Genomic DNA, 18,138 nt, shown 5'->3' with positions numbered 1-18,138 from the left:
GAGCGGCTTATTCGAGTTTCAATAAATTGACATTTAATTTAAAATATATAATTTTATTAATTATATATATATATATATATATATCTTATATATAAATTAATTAATTATATCTTTTTTGTTACATATAATATTGTAAAGAAGTACGATTTATAATTTGATAAAAAAATAAATAAAAAGAACAAAAAATATAAAAAATATATAAAAAAAAAAAAGAAATAAAATTTAATTTAAATAAGAATTTCTCTAATAAATTAACAAATAAAAAATTTGCAAATAAAATTTCTATACATATTACTCCATTAATTGTTAATTAACTTATGAAAAATGCGAATCGCAGTGCAATGTCCGTTTTTTATGAGACAGATGACCACGAGAGAAGTGCTCTGCGGAAAAAAAAAAAAGTATCTGCGAAGCGCGGTGGCGACCGGAATAAGGACGTGGACGGGATTTGCACAAAGGGATCGGGCAAACATTCTTTTTCGAGGTCCCATTCTACATGACAGAATCGTAGAAACGATGTGAGAACAGATGATGGCGCAGCGAGAGAGGTTTCGTGAACGGATCGAACAGCAATACGATGAAAGAATAAAGAGAACGAGAAGAGGAGAGATCGACAGACGGGAAAAAGGGCAGGAGGAATGAAAAAGAGAGAAAGGCAGAGACGAGGGGGAACACGAGATGTGCGGGAAGCGCGCGAGAGAAGAGAAAGAGAGAAACGGGAAAGATGCGCGATGGAAAAAACGGAAAGGAGAGACGAGGAAATAAGAACGTGGAGACTGCAGATGCGAAGGAGCCACTGTAAGGACCCGGAGAGTGTACCTGTCTTGTTTTTATAGGCTTGCCAGAATGTCGGGACCCGGGTACGCGACGACGACGACGACGACGACGACGAAGACGTGGACGAGAAAAGAAGACGAGCGACTTGGTGGGAGAACAGAGGACGGTCGGGGGAAGTGCGACGAGCGGGAGAGGATGAGGTGGCGGTGGAGGGAGGTGGGAGAGAAGGGTAACGGAGGCCCGGCGGGGCCTTACGACTCTGCCAACCAGTTCTGGAGGAACCGTCGGCCCCACCGGAGTCGCACACGCGCGCGCGCGTCGTCAAACCGCGGTGACTCTCCTCTCTCTCTCGTCGTCCGAAAGAGATTTTTTTTCCCACCGCGAGATCATTTCGGGGTCGCTGAACCCGGGCTGTCTTTCTTTTTCGCGAGCGCGTTAACTTGGCTCGGTACGGAGCTCGTTGCGAGACGCGAAAAGCGAGGATGAAACCGCCGGGATCGTAAGGTCGAGCGTCGAGCCGAAGAAGAAGAGGCGATGGAGAGACGCGAGAGAGCGATATGGATGACATGAGGTGAAGAAGAGACGAAAAAGAGAGAAAAAAAAAAAAACGCGCGTCGACCTAGAGGTGGTAATTTAAATGGATCGACGCGCCGATTTCGCGAGACGAGACTGAAGAGCGGAAGGGGGCGGCGGGGGGGAGGGGGATTCCACGTTGATGGAACATTAGAGGGATCCCGGCGAAAAGATGCGGGGTAGTCCTGCCTTCCTCGCCATCCTCCTGGGCACGATATTCGGCGTCCTCGGCGCGTCCCTAAGCAAGGCGCTCAGGTATAAGGCACCGGACGAGTGCAAGTGGATCACGACCGGCGACGCCGAGAACGACGTCTCCCTGGTGTGTCGTCTACGCACCATCAACAGCGAGCTGGAGAACACCAACTTCAGCGTGATACAGCCGCAGCACACGGTGCGTCTGCGTCTGGAATGCAGCGACGCGCTCTTCTACCAGAGCTCGCTCAGCGCCGGCAGCTTTCGGCCGCTGGTCGAGCTGCGCGAGCTCGTGATCGAGTACTGCAAAATCGGTAATTTGTCGGACGACGCGTTCAAGGGACTCAGGGAGCTGCGAAATCTCACCGTGAGGACCCACAACACCGATTGGTCGGCAATGGCGCTCGACATCTCCGCCGGGGCCTTCACCGACGAGCTTCGCCAGCTGGAGAAGCTCGATCTCGGGGAGAACAACATGTGGAGCATACCGGAGGGCGGCCTCTGTCCGTTGGTCAACCTGGAGATTCTGAATCTGACGAGGAACCGGCTCAGGGATATCGCGGGCTTTCGCTTCAACGCCGCGGCAAGATGCCTGACGAATCTCAGGGAGCTGGATCTCAGCAACAACAGCGTCGAGTCACTGCCGAGTGGGGCGTTCTCCGGTCTAACGAGGCTGCACAGCCTGGATCTGCGGTGCAACGCCATCGGTTTCATGGCGGATCGCGCGTTCGAGGGTCTCTCCTCGCTGGCCATCTTGCGACTCGCCGACAACCGTCTATCTAGTTTGCCACCCGAGTTGTTCGGCGACGCTAGGGATATACAGGAGATCCATCTGCGTAACAACACGTTAAGCGTCTTACCGCCGGGATTATTCAGCGAATTGACGCAATTACTGGTGTTGGATCTTTCGCATAACGAGCTGACGGCCGAATGGGTGAACGCGGCCACCTTCAGTCGTTTGGTGCGTCTAGTGGTGCTAGATCTCTCGAGCAATCGCATCGCGCGATTGGATCCGACCGTCTTTCGCGATCTGTACAGCCTGCAGATTCTGCGACTGCAGGAGAATCTGCTGGAGAGTCTGCCGGAGAACACGTTCTCGGCGCTCTTCAATTTGCACACGTTGTTGCTCAGCGACAATCGGCTGACCGTCGTAGACGCGACCACGTTAAGCGGTCTCTATGTGCTCAGCCTCCTCTCGCTGGATAACAACCGGCTGCACACGATACACCCGAGCTCCCTGAGAAACGCTTCGTCCCTGCAGGACTTTCATCTTAACGGTAACCGGCTGACATCGGTGCCGGACGCGCTGAAGGCCACTCCCCTCCTGCGCACTCTCGACCTCGGGGAGAACCTCATCTCCGAGATACCGAGCGGCACCTTCGATCACGTGGCGCAGTTATACGGGCTTCGATTAACCGAAAATCATATCGGCAATCTCACCAAGGGTGTTTTCGATCGTATCAAGGAGCTGAAGATCCTGAACCTCTCGCGTAACCGAATACAGTACATCGAACCCGGGACCTTCGACGAGAATCTCAATCTGCAGGCGATACGGCTCGACGGCAATCAACTGATCGACATCACCGGACTCTTCACCAAGCTGCCGAATCTCGTCTGGCTGAACGTAAGCGACAACAAGCTCAAGTGGTTCGACTACGCCATGATACCGACGGGGCTGCAGTGGCTCGACATACACTCTAACGAGATCCGGGAGCTCGGTAACTACTTCGAGATCGAGACGCAGCTGCAGCTGAGTACCTTCGATGCGAGCGAGAACAAACTCACCGAGATCACCGGCAACGCGATTCCTATGAGCATCGAACTGTTGTTCCTCAACGACAATCTCATCTCCAAAGTGCAGAGTTACTCCTTCTTCAAGAAGCCTAATCTCACCCGGGTAGACCTCAAGGGCAATCAGATCCGGAATCTCGAACCTTACGCGTTGCGCATCAGCGCGGTACCACCTGACAGACCCTTACCGGAGTTCTACATCGGAGACAATCAGTACCTCTGCGACTGTACGATGGAGTGGCTGCAACGAGTGAATCGACAGAACCAGACGCGAGTGCAGCCGCGAGTGATGGACCTCGAGAGCATCTACTGCAAGTTGCTCTATGATCGAGAGCACACTTTCGTGCCGTTAGTGGAAGCGTCGCACTCGCAGTTCCTCTGCAAGTACGACGCTCACTGCTTCGCCCTGTGCCACTGCTGTGACTTCGACGCGTGCGACTGCGAGATGACGTGTCCGAACAACTGCACGTGCTATCACGATCAGTCGTGGTCGGCCAACGTAGTCGACTGCTCGAACGGGGGTCACGCGAATCGGTTGCCCGAGCAAATACCGATGGACGCTACACGACTCTATCTGGACGGCAACGATCTTCGGGTCGTGTCGAGCCACGCCTTCATCGGCCGCAAGAAGCTGAAAGTCCTGTTCCTCAACTCGTCCAACATCGAGATCGTGCAGAACCGATCGTTCAACGGGCTGCGCGACCTGGACGATCTGCACCTGCAGGACAACCGGATACGCGAGCTACGGGGACACGAGTTCGAGGGACTCGACGCTCTGCGGCAGCTGCACCTGCAACGCAACCGCATCATCGCGATCGGCAACGACACGTTCGCGTCGCTGCGCTCTCTGAGAATTCTGCAGCTGCAGAACAACCGTCTGACGAATCTGGCCCTGTGGTCGCTGCCGGACGCGATCGAGCTCAACCTGGCTGGGAATCCCTGGTCCTGCGAGTGCGACTACCTTCGGAGTTATCGCGAGTGGAGCCGCGATTCTGGGGTCCGCGTCGCGGACGCGTCGACGTTGCGTTGCGTGTACAACGTCACGGAATTCGAGGCGTTCGGCGACGAGGTGTTTGCGGACGAGGAGTTTGGTTTCTCGATAAGCGGGAACGAGTTTGGGGTGAACGGCAACGAAAGCGTTTGCACGGACGCGATTAACCTCGACGATGACGGACACGGAAATTACACCAAGACCATCATCGAGAGACAGATACTCCAGGACTACCTGCCGCTGCTGGTGGCGACCTTGGCCAGTTCCCTGGTCGTGATACTCTTGTGCATGCTGGGCTTTGTGTACCGTCACGAGCTGCGCGTGTGGTTCCACTCGCGTTTCGGGGTGCGAATATTCTATCGGACCCAGGAGTTCGACCGGGACGATCGGGACAAACTGTTCGACGCGTTCGTGAGCTACAGCTCCAAGGACGAGGCGTTCGTCGCCGAGGAGCTGGCTCCGGTTCTCGAAATGGGTAATCCGTCCTACAAATTGTGCTTACACTATCGGGACTTTCCAGTTGGGAGTTTCATTGCCGACACGATCGTGCAGGCGGTGGAGTCGTCGCGTCGCACGATAATGGTGCTCTCGGAGAACTTTATCAAGTCCGAGTGGTGTCGCTTCGACTTCAAGTCGGCGCATCATCAAGTACTGAGGGACAGAAGACGCCGGCTGATCCTCGTCCTGGTAGGCGACGTCCATCAGCGGGATCTCGACCCGGACATACGACTGTACTTAAAGACCAACACTTATCTACAGTGGGGCGACAAGCTCTTCTGGGAGAAGCTGCGATTCGCGTTGCCGGATGTACCTAACAATCAACGAACAACCCAGCAGAGGACGAGGCAGCCGCCGCCGGTTCGACGGCAGCACAACAGGACAGTCCAACGGATCGCGCACCGTCTCCGTCCATATATGATCCAGTCCGTGTGTATATGCGTGTATGTGTGTGTGTGTGTGTCAAGTGAGTCAGTCATTCGAGTGTCGAGCGAACAACGAGCGGTAGAGTGACACGTGTGAGAGGAGACGACGAGCCCACGCTCGAGGATCTTTGCATTCGAGACGCATTCAGACGGTGCAATATGACGGTATTGTAGTGTGTGTAAATAGAAGGAAAAAGAAAAACGGAGGGTCTGTATGTATAAATGAAGCGTGCCACGTGTACATAGATGGTGTGTGATAAGAGCGACGAGGTATATCTCTCAGAAATGTGCGTAAACCAGGTGTGCTACACGTAAAATCTGTAAATTGCTGTCGAGGCAGGGGGATATAATTGAAACGAAATCGCGGTGTAAATAGAAATGTCGCGAATTACGAGCAAACTGAGATCGTTACTCGGCTCTCACGTGCGACGATTACGATTGAGTGCGATCATATGGATGTATGTGTGCATTGAGAGAATTTTCTCTTAGAATTTACTCTAGAAATCATAGTAATCGTGGGACAATATGGTATTGGAAGAATTTTATAAGAGTTTCTCTAATTCATATTTACTAGGCTAAAAATATTAATATATACCACAATAAGATATAAAATATGTTCGATTAATTTTACTATACACATAGTAAATTTACCATGTACATATTAATATTTTTATTGTAGGTAAATATTAATCAGAGAAATTCTTATAAAATTCTTATAAATTCTTCTAATATCGTATTGTCCCACAATTAACACAATTTTCAGGGTAAATTCTAAGAGAAAATTCTCTCCGTGTGTGTATCTGTCGTAAACGAAAGAGATGCAACCCGTGTGCTTGAAATTCGTCACTCGTTGCCGAAGAGATCGGCGAGAGCGTTAATTATCAGTTCGACTGTAGCGCGAATAATTTGACAGTCGATCAGCTGATCGCGCGCTCGGGACGATTTTTCTCGTAATAATAATTTTAATTTCATCGGCAGCTGCGTCTCTCGATCGGTTTCTGCGATAAAATATCGCTTGAATATCAAAGCCGACCTGCGCCTGTCTGATGCAAACACGACGAGCCGATCGTTTAAATAAATTAAACTACGCCCCAACACACAAGTGATACCACTTCCTAATAACAATAATTATTATGTATATTTAATCGTGTTTCCAAGCACAACTCTCTGGCTGATGACGAATTTCATCCAGTAATAAACGAGCTTACGAGCGTCTCTCGGCGGCAGAAGGCGTTGATAGATAACGCTTCACGGTGATAACGGAAAATTTTTAAGTGCGAACATTGTAAAGTATTATTTTAGCCTTATTTATTTCGTTCGAATCGATAAAGAGACTTTATATACGACTTGAATTGCGCTACGTTTATAATACGAGAGTGAGAGAGAAGAGGGAAGAAAATACGGAGATAAAATAGTATAACAAAGTGTTCGCTTGCCGTCGATTAACGGATGATTAATTTAAGAAAACACGTAATTAATTACGCGCCGCGCGCGAAATTTCCATTTGAATTCGACGGTCTCATTATTTGCCGAGCAAACGTGAATTTTAATAGAAGAGATTAATTAAAAAGAAACTTGTACATATATACAAGTTCACGTACATAAAACATATAAATTGTACATATATATTTTTATAAACATATAACACAGACGGCATACTTATTTTTGGCTTAATCGCATTCCGCAATGATAAAAAAAGAAGCATTGATAAAGAAAAAAAATTATCGACGCGTTCGACAGAAAATAAAATAGATCTTACGTGACGTATCTTATCCGAAGTGCGATAGTCGAATTCAAAGTGCGCAAGGAAATTGAAAGAGCTGCTACAAGAAATATTCGAGATATAATGTACAAACGTGGAATAAAGTCTTCTTTAGCTTTTCTCGCAAGCGTTTCGCAAAACTGTTCGACACACGACGAAAAAAAAAGATATTTTATTTTAGAATAAAAACTCTATGACTGAAATAAATCGTTCTCTTTTCATGTTTTTAATCCTTTCGCATTTCTTGCTTTCCCTCAAAAATAATTATATATAGATATATTAAATATATCTATAGATTTTCGTTTGATATAAGCACTATTAAAAATTGAAATAAATATCTTTGTATTCCGTTGCGATATTCAGTTTTCAGATTTCTCAAGGCAAAATATTGCTTTCTTCAAACGTATTTACGTCCCTCGAAAGATATATACATATATATATCAAAGGCGCATTAAAGCGAATTTACAAGCAGTATGCAGAGCACTTCCTCATTTTCAGTTAATGCAATAAAATGACAAAGCGGTATACGCGATATTCACGGCATGACAATTAAATCTACCATTTCGATGCAGGCTTTGTGCGCCATTTTCTGAGGTAGCCCGAGAACAAAACAATACTTTATGTTAATCGAGTCACGTCTGTATATATTGTCATCACGTCTTGTTACCGTTGCATCAGCAGAATAAGTAATATCTATTTGAAGAAACGAGGAGGATCCCAATTCTCAAACTGGAAGACATTTATAGGAGAATTTCGTGCGTTTTATCCTTGTGTAAATAAATTACTCCGATTCGAATAATGAAAAAAAGATCAATTCCAGTCATTATTTAATCGAGATATAAATTCTCATATTTAAATTTAATTTTACACAATAAATATGTTCTGCTCTATTAGTAACAATATTTTTTTGTTAAAATTTACAGAAAACAATGTTGATTTTCTATTTTATAATATAAGTGGGGATGATAAAATCTAAATTAATTTTTACATTAAAAGTATATTAATTTTACACAAATGTATTTTAAATTATTTGAAGATTTAGCATTTATTTTGAGTTTAAATATTAACCCCATATTTACCATGTCTCCACTTAACACAAAAATGTCTGTGGACCGTTTGGGACATGATATAATATTTGTTAAATTTATCGCAAATTTTTCAACTGTGCAGTTTCATTCGCGTACGAGTATCGTAAAAGACATAAAGATACTATGTGCAAATATAATTACCGGTTTCTATTACGAGAGGTATGGAAGAAGGGGTCTGTGGGAAAATGTAAAAATCTAACTTGTCAATTATAATCATCGATCTTATCGCGCGGCAGCGGCACGCAAAGAGATCCCCACCTGCTTATAAGAGAGAGAGAGAGAGAGAGAGACTAAATGAGGCACGCAGGAAAATTGTAGCTACGTGAAAACGCGGAATTGCTCGGCTCGCTTCGATCGCGCTGCAATCAATGCGCTGGTAAATGGAGTAACAGAGGCGCGATTCGAACGCGGGAAATATAATAACGTCGGTATAGCGACGTTGTGACAGACGTCGGAGAATATTACAACAATACCGCCGATATCGCGTAATTCTCGGTAACGGTGTCACGGTAATAATGCAGCGCGAGCAAAAGGGAGAGAGAGAGAGAGAAGCTTGGAGTCTCACCCTACATAACCGGTAACTATATTTTGCCGGGGCTATTTTGCGGTCTGGCTGATGATGACTGAAAACGCGGAATTTGTCTGCAACAGCATTGTGCGCTCTCTCGCTAGTTTCGCGGCAACGAAACGTTTCTTCCAACATTTGCCTTAGGTGTTTTCATCACGCTAGGCTGATAGACGGACAGATAGATCGATCAGTCGTAATGGATCTTCGCGTTTCTCTTCCCGCGAGAAAACGCAACGCGCAATAATAATATCGGTTTTATCATCACGCGCGTGACATTTAATGCCGACTCGGCGAAATTATTTTCGACGAGTAATCAAACTGATCGGCCCACGTCTCATGATTAGATTATTCGATATCTATTTGCGAGACATGGTCGTCGTTATTTAACCTTTCTGTCATACAGCGCGAAGTAATTTTAAATGTCAAAAGTATGTGAACATTTTTCTCCGAAAATTCCACAAAATTCCAAATCAAAATCAGGTATAAAAAGAGTTGATAACAGCCAAATGTAAATATTAGGCATCATTACCGTCGTCATTTAACCTTTCTGTCATACAGCGCGAAGTAAAATTTCAAATGTCAAAAATGTCTGAAAATTTTTCTAATTAAAATCAGGTCATAAAAAAAGAGCTAATAACAGAAAATTTTTCTCCGCCCGAAAATTCCACAAAATTCCAAATCAAAATCAGGTATGAAAAAGGCTAATAACAGCCAGGCGTAAATATTAGGCTTCAAACTTGTTTTCAAATTTTTCTCCAGTCTGGAAATATATATAATAATTATTTGGAAATAATTGAAGAGTCGAAATAAAAATTAGTTTAATAAATTTAAAAGGTTCTGATATATTGTATACATACAAAATTAATTAAATGTAAAAATAGACTAGTGAAAAAGCCAAGCAGAAATATTAGGCGCGACAAATATGTTTTTAAATTCCTCTTTAATTATTTCGAAATTAATTAGAAAATTAAAACACAGAGAAATTTAAAAACAAGCTATTGCGCTTAATATTTGCGTCTGAATTTTATTAACTCTTTTTTATACCGAATTCAATATTCATACAATCAAATATTAAAGTCATTTCAATTTATTATTATTATTAAAATTAATTTATCACCCAGCAACTATTATAAAAAAAATTATCGCAGTGATGATATGTTCTGCACTGACGGAGAAGGGTTTAATTACACGGGAGCTCTCTAAATTTTGAGAAATTAATTCCTACGATAGAAGAAAGATTCGAGTGAACAAAGTTCGCGGAAAATCCAAACATAAAATCCCCGGTATCTGTCGGATATATAAATAAATCGTGCAAGCGCACACAAGTCCGGTAACGAGACTCAGCGGACATCCCTATCTGCCGATCCTGTTCTGCCACTCGTGTAATTAACAAGTCCTTAACAACATATCACGGGTAAAACACTCTTTGCATCGCTTATGCTCACCGTTGAAAGCCCCTCCTGGTCGAGGCAGGACTCGTCAACCTCGAGAGTCCCCTCGAGTATAATTTTATGTGCCGAGAAAAATCCGAAAGAGAGAGGGAGAAATTATATATACGGACGAGAAAGATCGTAAGATTTCAATGGTCCAGATCCGCTTGTAGGCGCGAAAGGAATCGGGCGTGTCTATCTCTTTCGGCCGGGATAAGTAACGAACCGGACGAAAATCGGTCCCTCGTCCACCCAGGCGCGCGCCAGCGCACTTTGATAACGGAGAGATTGCGTGAGGAATTTATAAACCTGTTCCCCCCGCACTTTGTTCTCGTTTAACGCGACCTTAAGAGACAGGGACAGCCGCAGTAGCGGCGCGAGGAAATTAGCGAGCCGATGGAATCTGCGAAGTCGAGGCATAAAATTGATACGGGCGACGTCTTTATACCGTGTATGAGTCCACGCGACGGAAACAACGGCGATAATATAACGTAAAGAGAGAAGGGTGTCGATAATGGAAGCGACACCGAGTAACGGAGGGTTTTTTTATGGGAGGTTAAAGGAGGTAAATTTTAGTTTTTTGCCACTATCTCGGAAACTATCAATTTTTCGAGAAAAATGGTTATTATCCAAATTGTAGCTCATAAAATTCCTAGAAAAAAACGTTATTATACTTTTTTTTATAGAATTAACCGTTTCGAAGATATAGAGCAAAAACACGCGATGGTGTGGGAAGGATTTTATTTTTACAAACTACAGATATTGCAACTTTATCGTTTTACTCAAAAACCATTAGTTGTACAAAAAAAAGTATAATGACCTTTTTTGTAGAGAATTTTATGAGCTACAATTTTGATAATAACTATTTTTCTCGAAAAATTGATAGTTTTCGAGATAATGGCAAAAAAAACCGTCCTGGATAAAATTAAGAGTACTTTTCAGGATTTTATTAGAACATTGAAATAAAGATCCCCACAAAAATTCAATTTGCGCCTAATTTTTATGAATTTTTGCCCTTTTCAAGTCTAATTTTACTGGACTATCAAGAATTTTAATGCGAATTTCAAAGTCACAGAGAGAGAGAAAGAGAGACCTTTACTGGAGAAAATAATGAATTAGAAGCGATTCGAAACGCGCGAGATCCCTTCTTCGTTCGATGACACAACCCGACTCTTATACGTGTTTTTTTGTTAGCGATGGCATTAAGTGTCTTACAAGTACGTAGGTTCAAACTTGTTTGCATAGTTTCGAACTCTATGATTACTTTGAAAAAAAAAGAAGTTTCAAGTAGGCTCGAACTCTCTCTATAAGTACCTCATAAAACAAAAGCAATACTTTCAAGGATGTTCGAGCGTGGATCAAGTATGTTCGAATTTTTTTACGAGTAATTATGAAAAGGATGTGTAGCAAATATATAAATAAATTGTTTTATCTTAGAATTCGAGCAATACTTGTAGGAGATTCGAATTTTCACGATAGTAAGTATTTCTAAATATTATTTCGAACTTTGTAGGTACTCGATCTAAAATTCGAATTTAACTGATTCTAGATTCGATTACTTCGCAGAGAACAATATATAACATATTATGCCCTACGAATATATATTATACGAATTTTATAGAAAATGAAATTTGATAATTGAATTCACTCGGATTTTCAAATACACATTCAATTCAATCTCATTAACGTTTCATCAGTGTTCCTCGTAAAAAGATAATTAAAAAAAACTTTAAAAATAAAAGTGAGAAATATTAAAAAAAAAAAAAATACACGTCGAATTTATAGTACTCCAGTTTTTAAAAATGATCTTAACTATATTTTATTCCATTTAATTTCTTAATAATCTATAATCTATAAATCTCAATAATCTATAAAGTCTACTTTGCATTTTTCATTTTCTCAAATTTATTTTATTATAAATTTTATTTATTTAATTTTTATTCAATATTTAATTTTATTTATTTGACTTTTTATTTTATTATTTCTTTTTGTGAGTGCGTTGAGAAGCACGAATTGTCAAAGAAAGGGAGATAGATTTAGTATCATGGCGTTCTGTTCGAAATTCTGCGATTATGAAGAATGAAATAGATTATTGAATTTTTATTTAATATATCCTTATATTGAATTTGATCCCATCCCTAGTTTTCGCAGCTCGCTAACTCGTTCGCGCGGTAGCTCGAGCAAGAATGCTCCACGAAGAATGCAGCCCGCATGCCTTTACCTCCCCTTCCCTCCCCCCCGCTAATCTGGTCGTCGATGCTTCTTTATGTGGTATAACGGAATTTCTGTTTGCACTGTCAGCCACAACCGGCACCGATCGTCGTCGTCGTCGAGCGAGTCTCGAGATTCCTGTCTCGAATCGACACGATCCGACAATCGATCCAAACTGTCCCGCGTCGGATCATTGAGCAGCCGCGTTTCATCACGACTCGTCACGAATCGTCCAAGAAGCGCAGCTCGAGAGCCGTCATTCCGGAGAAGATCCGAGTAGCGAGTAATATCGCGATTAATTAGGATAATTCTCTTCTGTTCGCGAAATCACGTGTAATAATCGTATATTTTTCTATTTTATGTAATTTAAATATTAATTTTAATCATTTCTTTTTCATTTTTTTAATCAGTTGTCCTAATTTCACGATTTAGATAAAATGACAAGTACGTAAAAAATTAAAAGAAAATAACATAAATAAATAAATAAATATTTTATATACATTTTATATACTTGTCCAGATATCAAGAAGAGATCGATGAAAAAAGGAGAAATCTGGTATGAAAATGGCTTACAAAAGTTTGTTGCAGGTTTATAAATTTTTGCTATTTAATATAGAGAAGATTTGGTATTAAAACTTCCTCCTTTCGAATAAAAAACAAAACCAGTTATCCTAATTTCATGGTTTAGATGATAAATAATAAAAAAAAAATTTGTATATCTATACATAAAATAAAAATAAAATTTTCTAAATAATTTACGTATTTTTATATAATTTATGTATTTTTAATTGTAACTTATCCAATTTAAATATATTATTTTAAATAATTTTCAGTTGTGCTAATTTCACGATTTACATGAAATGACAAGCATGTAAAAGATTAAGAGGAAATAAAAGAAAATGACAAAAATTTTTTAAATATAAAAAATAGGACGAGAAGTCTCATGTTGTTGATCTTGAAGTTAAGAAAACCATCACAAATAATTTCGCCTAAACAACCCCTTCCATAATCGATCTTTAGGATTCGCTATAGTGATTCAAAAAAGAATGCTTCAAAGAAAAATTGAAAAATACTTGTATCGCGCTCTTTTCACACCTGATTTAGTATCACTTCAGTATCAGATCCTTTAGAATGTATTATTATCGAAGGAAGAAAAAAGCCTTTTCAATCACCGATCCCTGAATATGTCAGCCGCGAGAGTTTATGCTCGCGCAAGCGTTGTCCGCGTATAATTTAGTTATCGCGATAGAGAATTTAGTGTCTCGTTCGCATTGTATCGCGAGGCGAATGCATATTTCACACGTGCACTATGGGGCACCGGCGCGGCCTCGTCGTCGTCGTGTAAGCGGCCTGCTGATTATGCGAACCGTGGTACATACATACAGTCGGTTACCACTTGCACATACATATACGTAGTCTCGTAGAGGGTACAACGCGCGCGCGAGAGGGCACCGTGTAACATCATAATAAGTCGCAGAAATCATCCGTGCCTCTTTTGTGCGTGTTTTACTTTTCAAATGTAGGCGAAAGAGAGCGGAGTAATGACGTTAAAGCGCGCGACCCCGGTGTGTCCGGGTATGGTATTCCAGGTAATGACCGACAATTAATTTCGTCCCTTACTTACCCCGGTCACAAAGAATATCGCGTCCATTGTGCTCGTCTCAAACGCTATTCTCGAAGCGCGACACGCACATATCTCGCGTGCTCGATTAATGACTACTCTTGATATATAGAAAAAAGAAGGAAGAAAAACCGCCGGACAAAGGTGCATTAGTATAATAGCGCTTGATAATTCTATTGTCATAAATAATAGATTTTTCCTGTGCGCAAAAAGTATGTATATAAGTTAATTACACAATTCAAGAAGAAATCGTTTTTCGAAAATTCAAGGTAACGCACACGGTAGAAAAATTTGTGTTTATTACACTTGTTTAAAAAAATTCTATATTAACATAACTTTTGATTAATCTATTACATTAAAATATATATTCTGCGTGCAAAAAAAAATCATTTTTTGACATACTAAAAATGATATTCTTGATAGACAAAAAAAAACGTGCAAAAAGGCACAGAAATTAATTATAAAAAGAAATAACATTGACAAACTAAAGTTAACGCGTTAAGAGACGCGAAGTATCTTGCGATTTACACTATCTTGTAACCCTGTTTAATTTCCAAGCTGCTAACGAGTTTCTAGTTTATCGTGTCAAACGCAATTAATCAGAAACGCGGCAGATAAATTTCTCTCAGAAAGCAGATATATACGTCGATTTCTCGTCATCGATGATGAAGTCAATCTTGACGAACGTCTCTCGGGATCTCTCCGTCCAACGGTATATACAAGGTGGTTCAATCTTACCGTACCATACGTTTATGGGAGATTCCTAAAGTTATTTGGAGACGATTTTTCCTCAGCGAAAATGTCGAGGAAGGTCATCATTTTTTTAATGTTCCCAATTTTTGAAATCATATATCTTGAAGCCTTAAGGAGATCCTAGGCTAACTTAAGTTTCCTTCCTGTTTTATCGACAAAATGTGAGGTTAGATAAACTATAAATCTATTTATTGGCTATACAGATGGTTTTTTACCCGAAATTGGAACGCTTCGCTCTTTGTTAATATTAATACTTTAATTTGTACAGGAAAAGATTGATTAATTTGTATAGTTTCATATATCTTGATTATAGAATTATAAATTCTAAGCATTCATAATTCTGTAATGAAGATATATGAGACTATACAGATTGATAAATCTTTTTCCTGTACAAATTAAAGTATTAATATTAACAAAGGGCGAAGCGTTCTAATTTCAGATAAAGAACAAACCGTATAGCCAATAAATAGATTTATAGTTTATCTAACCTCACATTTTGTCGATAAAACAGGGTAGAAATCACAAACTTCTCAAGAACGTTTAGAATCACCTTAAATTAAAATTCTATTAAAGTAAACTTTACCTAAAATTAACTAAAAAATGTAGTTTTACTAACAATTTATTTTCACAAGGCTTAGTTTACAAAAAGCTTTTATATTCAATCGTTTATAACTCGAAAATTATTGATGCTTGAACATTTTGGGTGAGGAAAAATCGTCTCGAAATCGTCCCAAGAATCTCCCATTAACGTGTGATACAGCAAGTCTGGGACACTCTGTATACATACACCTATATAATACACCATATAGAAGGTGTTTCGTGATTTCACGACCGCCCGTTACCAGAGACTCTCTCGCCGGATAAATGGACTTTTAACGAACCCCACGTGCGCGCGAACGCCGGATAATTCGATTTATTAAGCAAGTGTTGCCTCGTCCCCGAACAAGCATCGCTAATATTGACGGAGGTGGATCTGGCCTGTCGTTGCGGGACTGACACCGCGCGGCGGAAGAAACATTTCGTGGCTCGAGAAGAGGGCTCGATCGATTACAAAGCACTTTCGCGGAACATTGAATTGGATCCAACCTCTTCTCGGTTCGACCAGAGAGCGAAGGAGAGAGAGGTGGAAGGATTGAAAATACAAGTTGCACCGACCGATGACTTTAATCAACTCTTTGCAACTGCACGAGCGAGCGAGAGAGAGAGAGGAGAGTCGCGAGGCGTGTCGAGCCATTCCCGGCACTCGTGTATGGTTACAAGTGCGGCGGAGACTTTCGTAATAATACCATGGGACCCCGTTGACACGCTCCGCTGCGCATTAAAGCCAGCTGACAATCCGCCCAACTTTTCGACGTTTTCGGAGAGCGTAGTTCGGCCGCGAGTTCGCCATTTTCTCCGAACGGGGGTATATTCCTTAACAAGTCCTCTCCGAAAGTCCTCCCGAGAACTCTATTGAAATTTTCATCATCGTAACACACACATTCCATTTCCTTTCTCGCGATATTATAGAAATTTTCTATATTAGTTCTACTACGTACATGTATATAATATATGTGTGTGTGTTAATTACGGTCTGACGTGTTTCATTCCGCCGAATATTCCGCTTCAGCGAAATTCTGGTTTCCTAGTTTCTGTATAATGTAATGCAAATATATGCGAGGGCCGCCAGGATTATAGAGGATCAGTTACGCAGTGCGAATCGAGTTGATCCAATCAAGCAATGACCTGGCACTTGAGGATTTAATTCTTGCATCTTATTTAAAAAAAAAAATATATATATATATATACATATAGTAGGAAAATTTGTGTTTTCTTGTTAAGGTCCCCGTTATAATTTTTGTGTTAAATATTGAACACATTCATGTGTTAAAATTAACATATAATTATAATTTAAACTTGAACTTAAATGTTAAATTATTAAAACAACTAAAAAAGGATGGAAAAATAACACTGTGCATTCATTTTTTATTTTACACTATATGTCTTGTTTTATTAGTGACAAGACTTATTTGTTAATAAATTTAGAGAAAAATGTGTTGATTTTGTATTAAAATATTAACAGAATATTTGTGTCTGCATTTAACATATCCATACTATGTTAAATTAACACGAAAATTTAACACACATTTTTCAATTGTGTATATATATAATTATTCGCTCTGGATATTTGATTTTTTCAATATTCTATATTATCAACTTAAATTATATTTTCTTTGGTAAAAATATACTTAACCCTCGCGAGTGCACGTTCTCTTATAACACATAGTCTTTTGTACCGCGCTGGAAATTCGACGTGAGCTATCTTTGATCAAAGACGGAAATTGCAATTTACATAACAAGGAATTAAGTGAAACACTTTCAAACCGCAGAAACAAAAAGCGCGGTTGCGCTCTCTATCTCGTCACTTTAATCGCATCCACGGATCCTAAGTAATAGATGTGGAGTTAAGCAAACTTGCGCAAGTTGATTCTCGCGCAAGTGATCAAAGCGACGCTTTCGTATGTAAATTAAATTATTTTAAGTTTTCAATTACAGAGAAGAGGAACGCACCGCCATTAGGAGATAACAAGTCGTTTCGAGTTGTCAAAAAAAAAAAAAAAAAAAAAAAAAAATTAAAAAAACATTACACACATAATACAAATATAATCGAAATATTTATATAAAAAATAATTTTTTTCACACGCGAATTTACATATACGTGTTATTGGCGCGCACGTCAAATGTAAATTTCTGCAAGTTGTAAAATAACCATAAAGGGGGCAGAGGGAGACGTGTATGTACACGCGCGCGCGCAACCTCGTTCCTTACACGCGAGCGTAGAACATCTGCTGCTGAGAAAATGAGCACAGCTGCGAACGATCGAAATTCTCGAGCGCAGCCGAGCCATTCCGCCCGATTTCGTGTCACGCGCGACGACGAACGCAAAATAATGAAACTTCTGGAGCAACGAACGCCCGATACATCTATGACTGTCGATAAGATTGTCTCCCGAGACAATCATCCCCTTACGTCACTCGCAAACCTATAATTCTCTAGCTCTCTTCTATTATAAAAGAAACTGAGTCCTCAACAAATTTCGATGTTTTTTACCTTATAGACAACTTATGAGTATACACAGTTGACAAATTTATGTCAAATTTCACAGATATCACATGTCCCAAACGGTCCACAAAAATTTTTCTGTTAATTTAACATAATATGGATATATCCATATATATATAAAATTATTATAATAATAAAAAAATATTATTACTATTATTATTATTATTATTATTATTATTTTACATATATGTAAAATTTATTAAAAATTTTTCGAATTTTACATACATAGTTTTCAAGCTTTTTCTATCTGTCATATTTTGAAAATAGATTATTTTAAATTTTAACTTTATATTCCAATTTCAGCGATTATAAAAAACACTAATAATATATAAAATTAATATATTTAATAGAGGTTT

The 18,138-nt window shown here is 40.6% G+C and overlaps 2 protein-coding genes across 2 annotated transcripts in view; one reads left to right on the top strand and one right to left on the bottom strand.

Annotated features, from left to right (window-relative positions):
* Su(var)3-3 (lysine-specific histone demethylase Su(var)3-3) overlaps positions 1-18,138 on the bottom strand; it is a 175,712-nt gene that overhangs the window by 71,337 nt on the left and 86,237 nt on the right. The window lies entirely within an intron of this gene.
* Tollo (Toll-like receptor Tollo) lies at positions 1,064-5,318 on the top strand. The gene is given in 2 exon segments (XM_029303167.2): positions 1,064-5,206; positions 5,208-5,318. Coding segments are annotated over 2 exon segments (3,720 nt in total). The 5' UTR covers positions 1,064-1,522; the 3' UTR covers positions 5,244-5,318.

Source organism: Nylanderia fulva, unplaced genomic scaffold (assembly GCF_048542155.1).
Source record: "Nylanderia fulva isolate GAGA-0341 unplaced genomic scaffold, ASM4854215v1 Scaffold53, whole genome shotgun sequence".
Lineage (NCBI taxonomy): Eukaryota > Metazoa > Arthropoda > Insecta > Hymenoptera > Formicidae > Nylanderia > Nylanderia fulva.
Note: the sequence above shows the minus strand (reverse complement) of the source record. Positions and strands in the feature narration are given on the sequence as shown.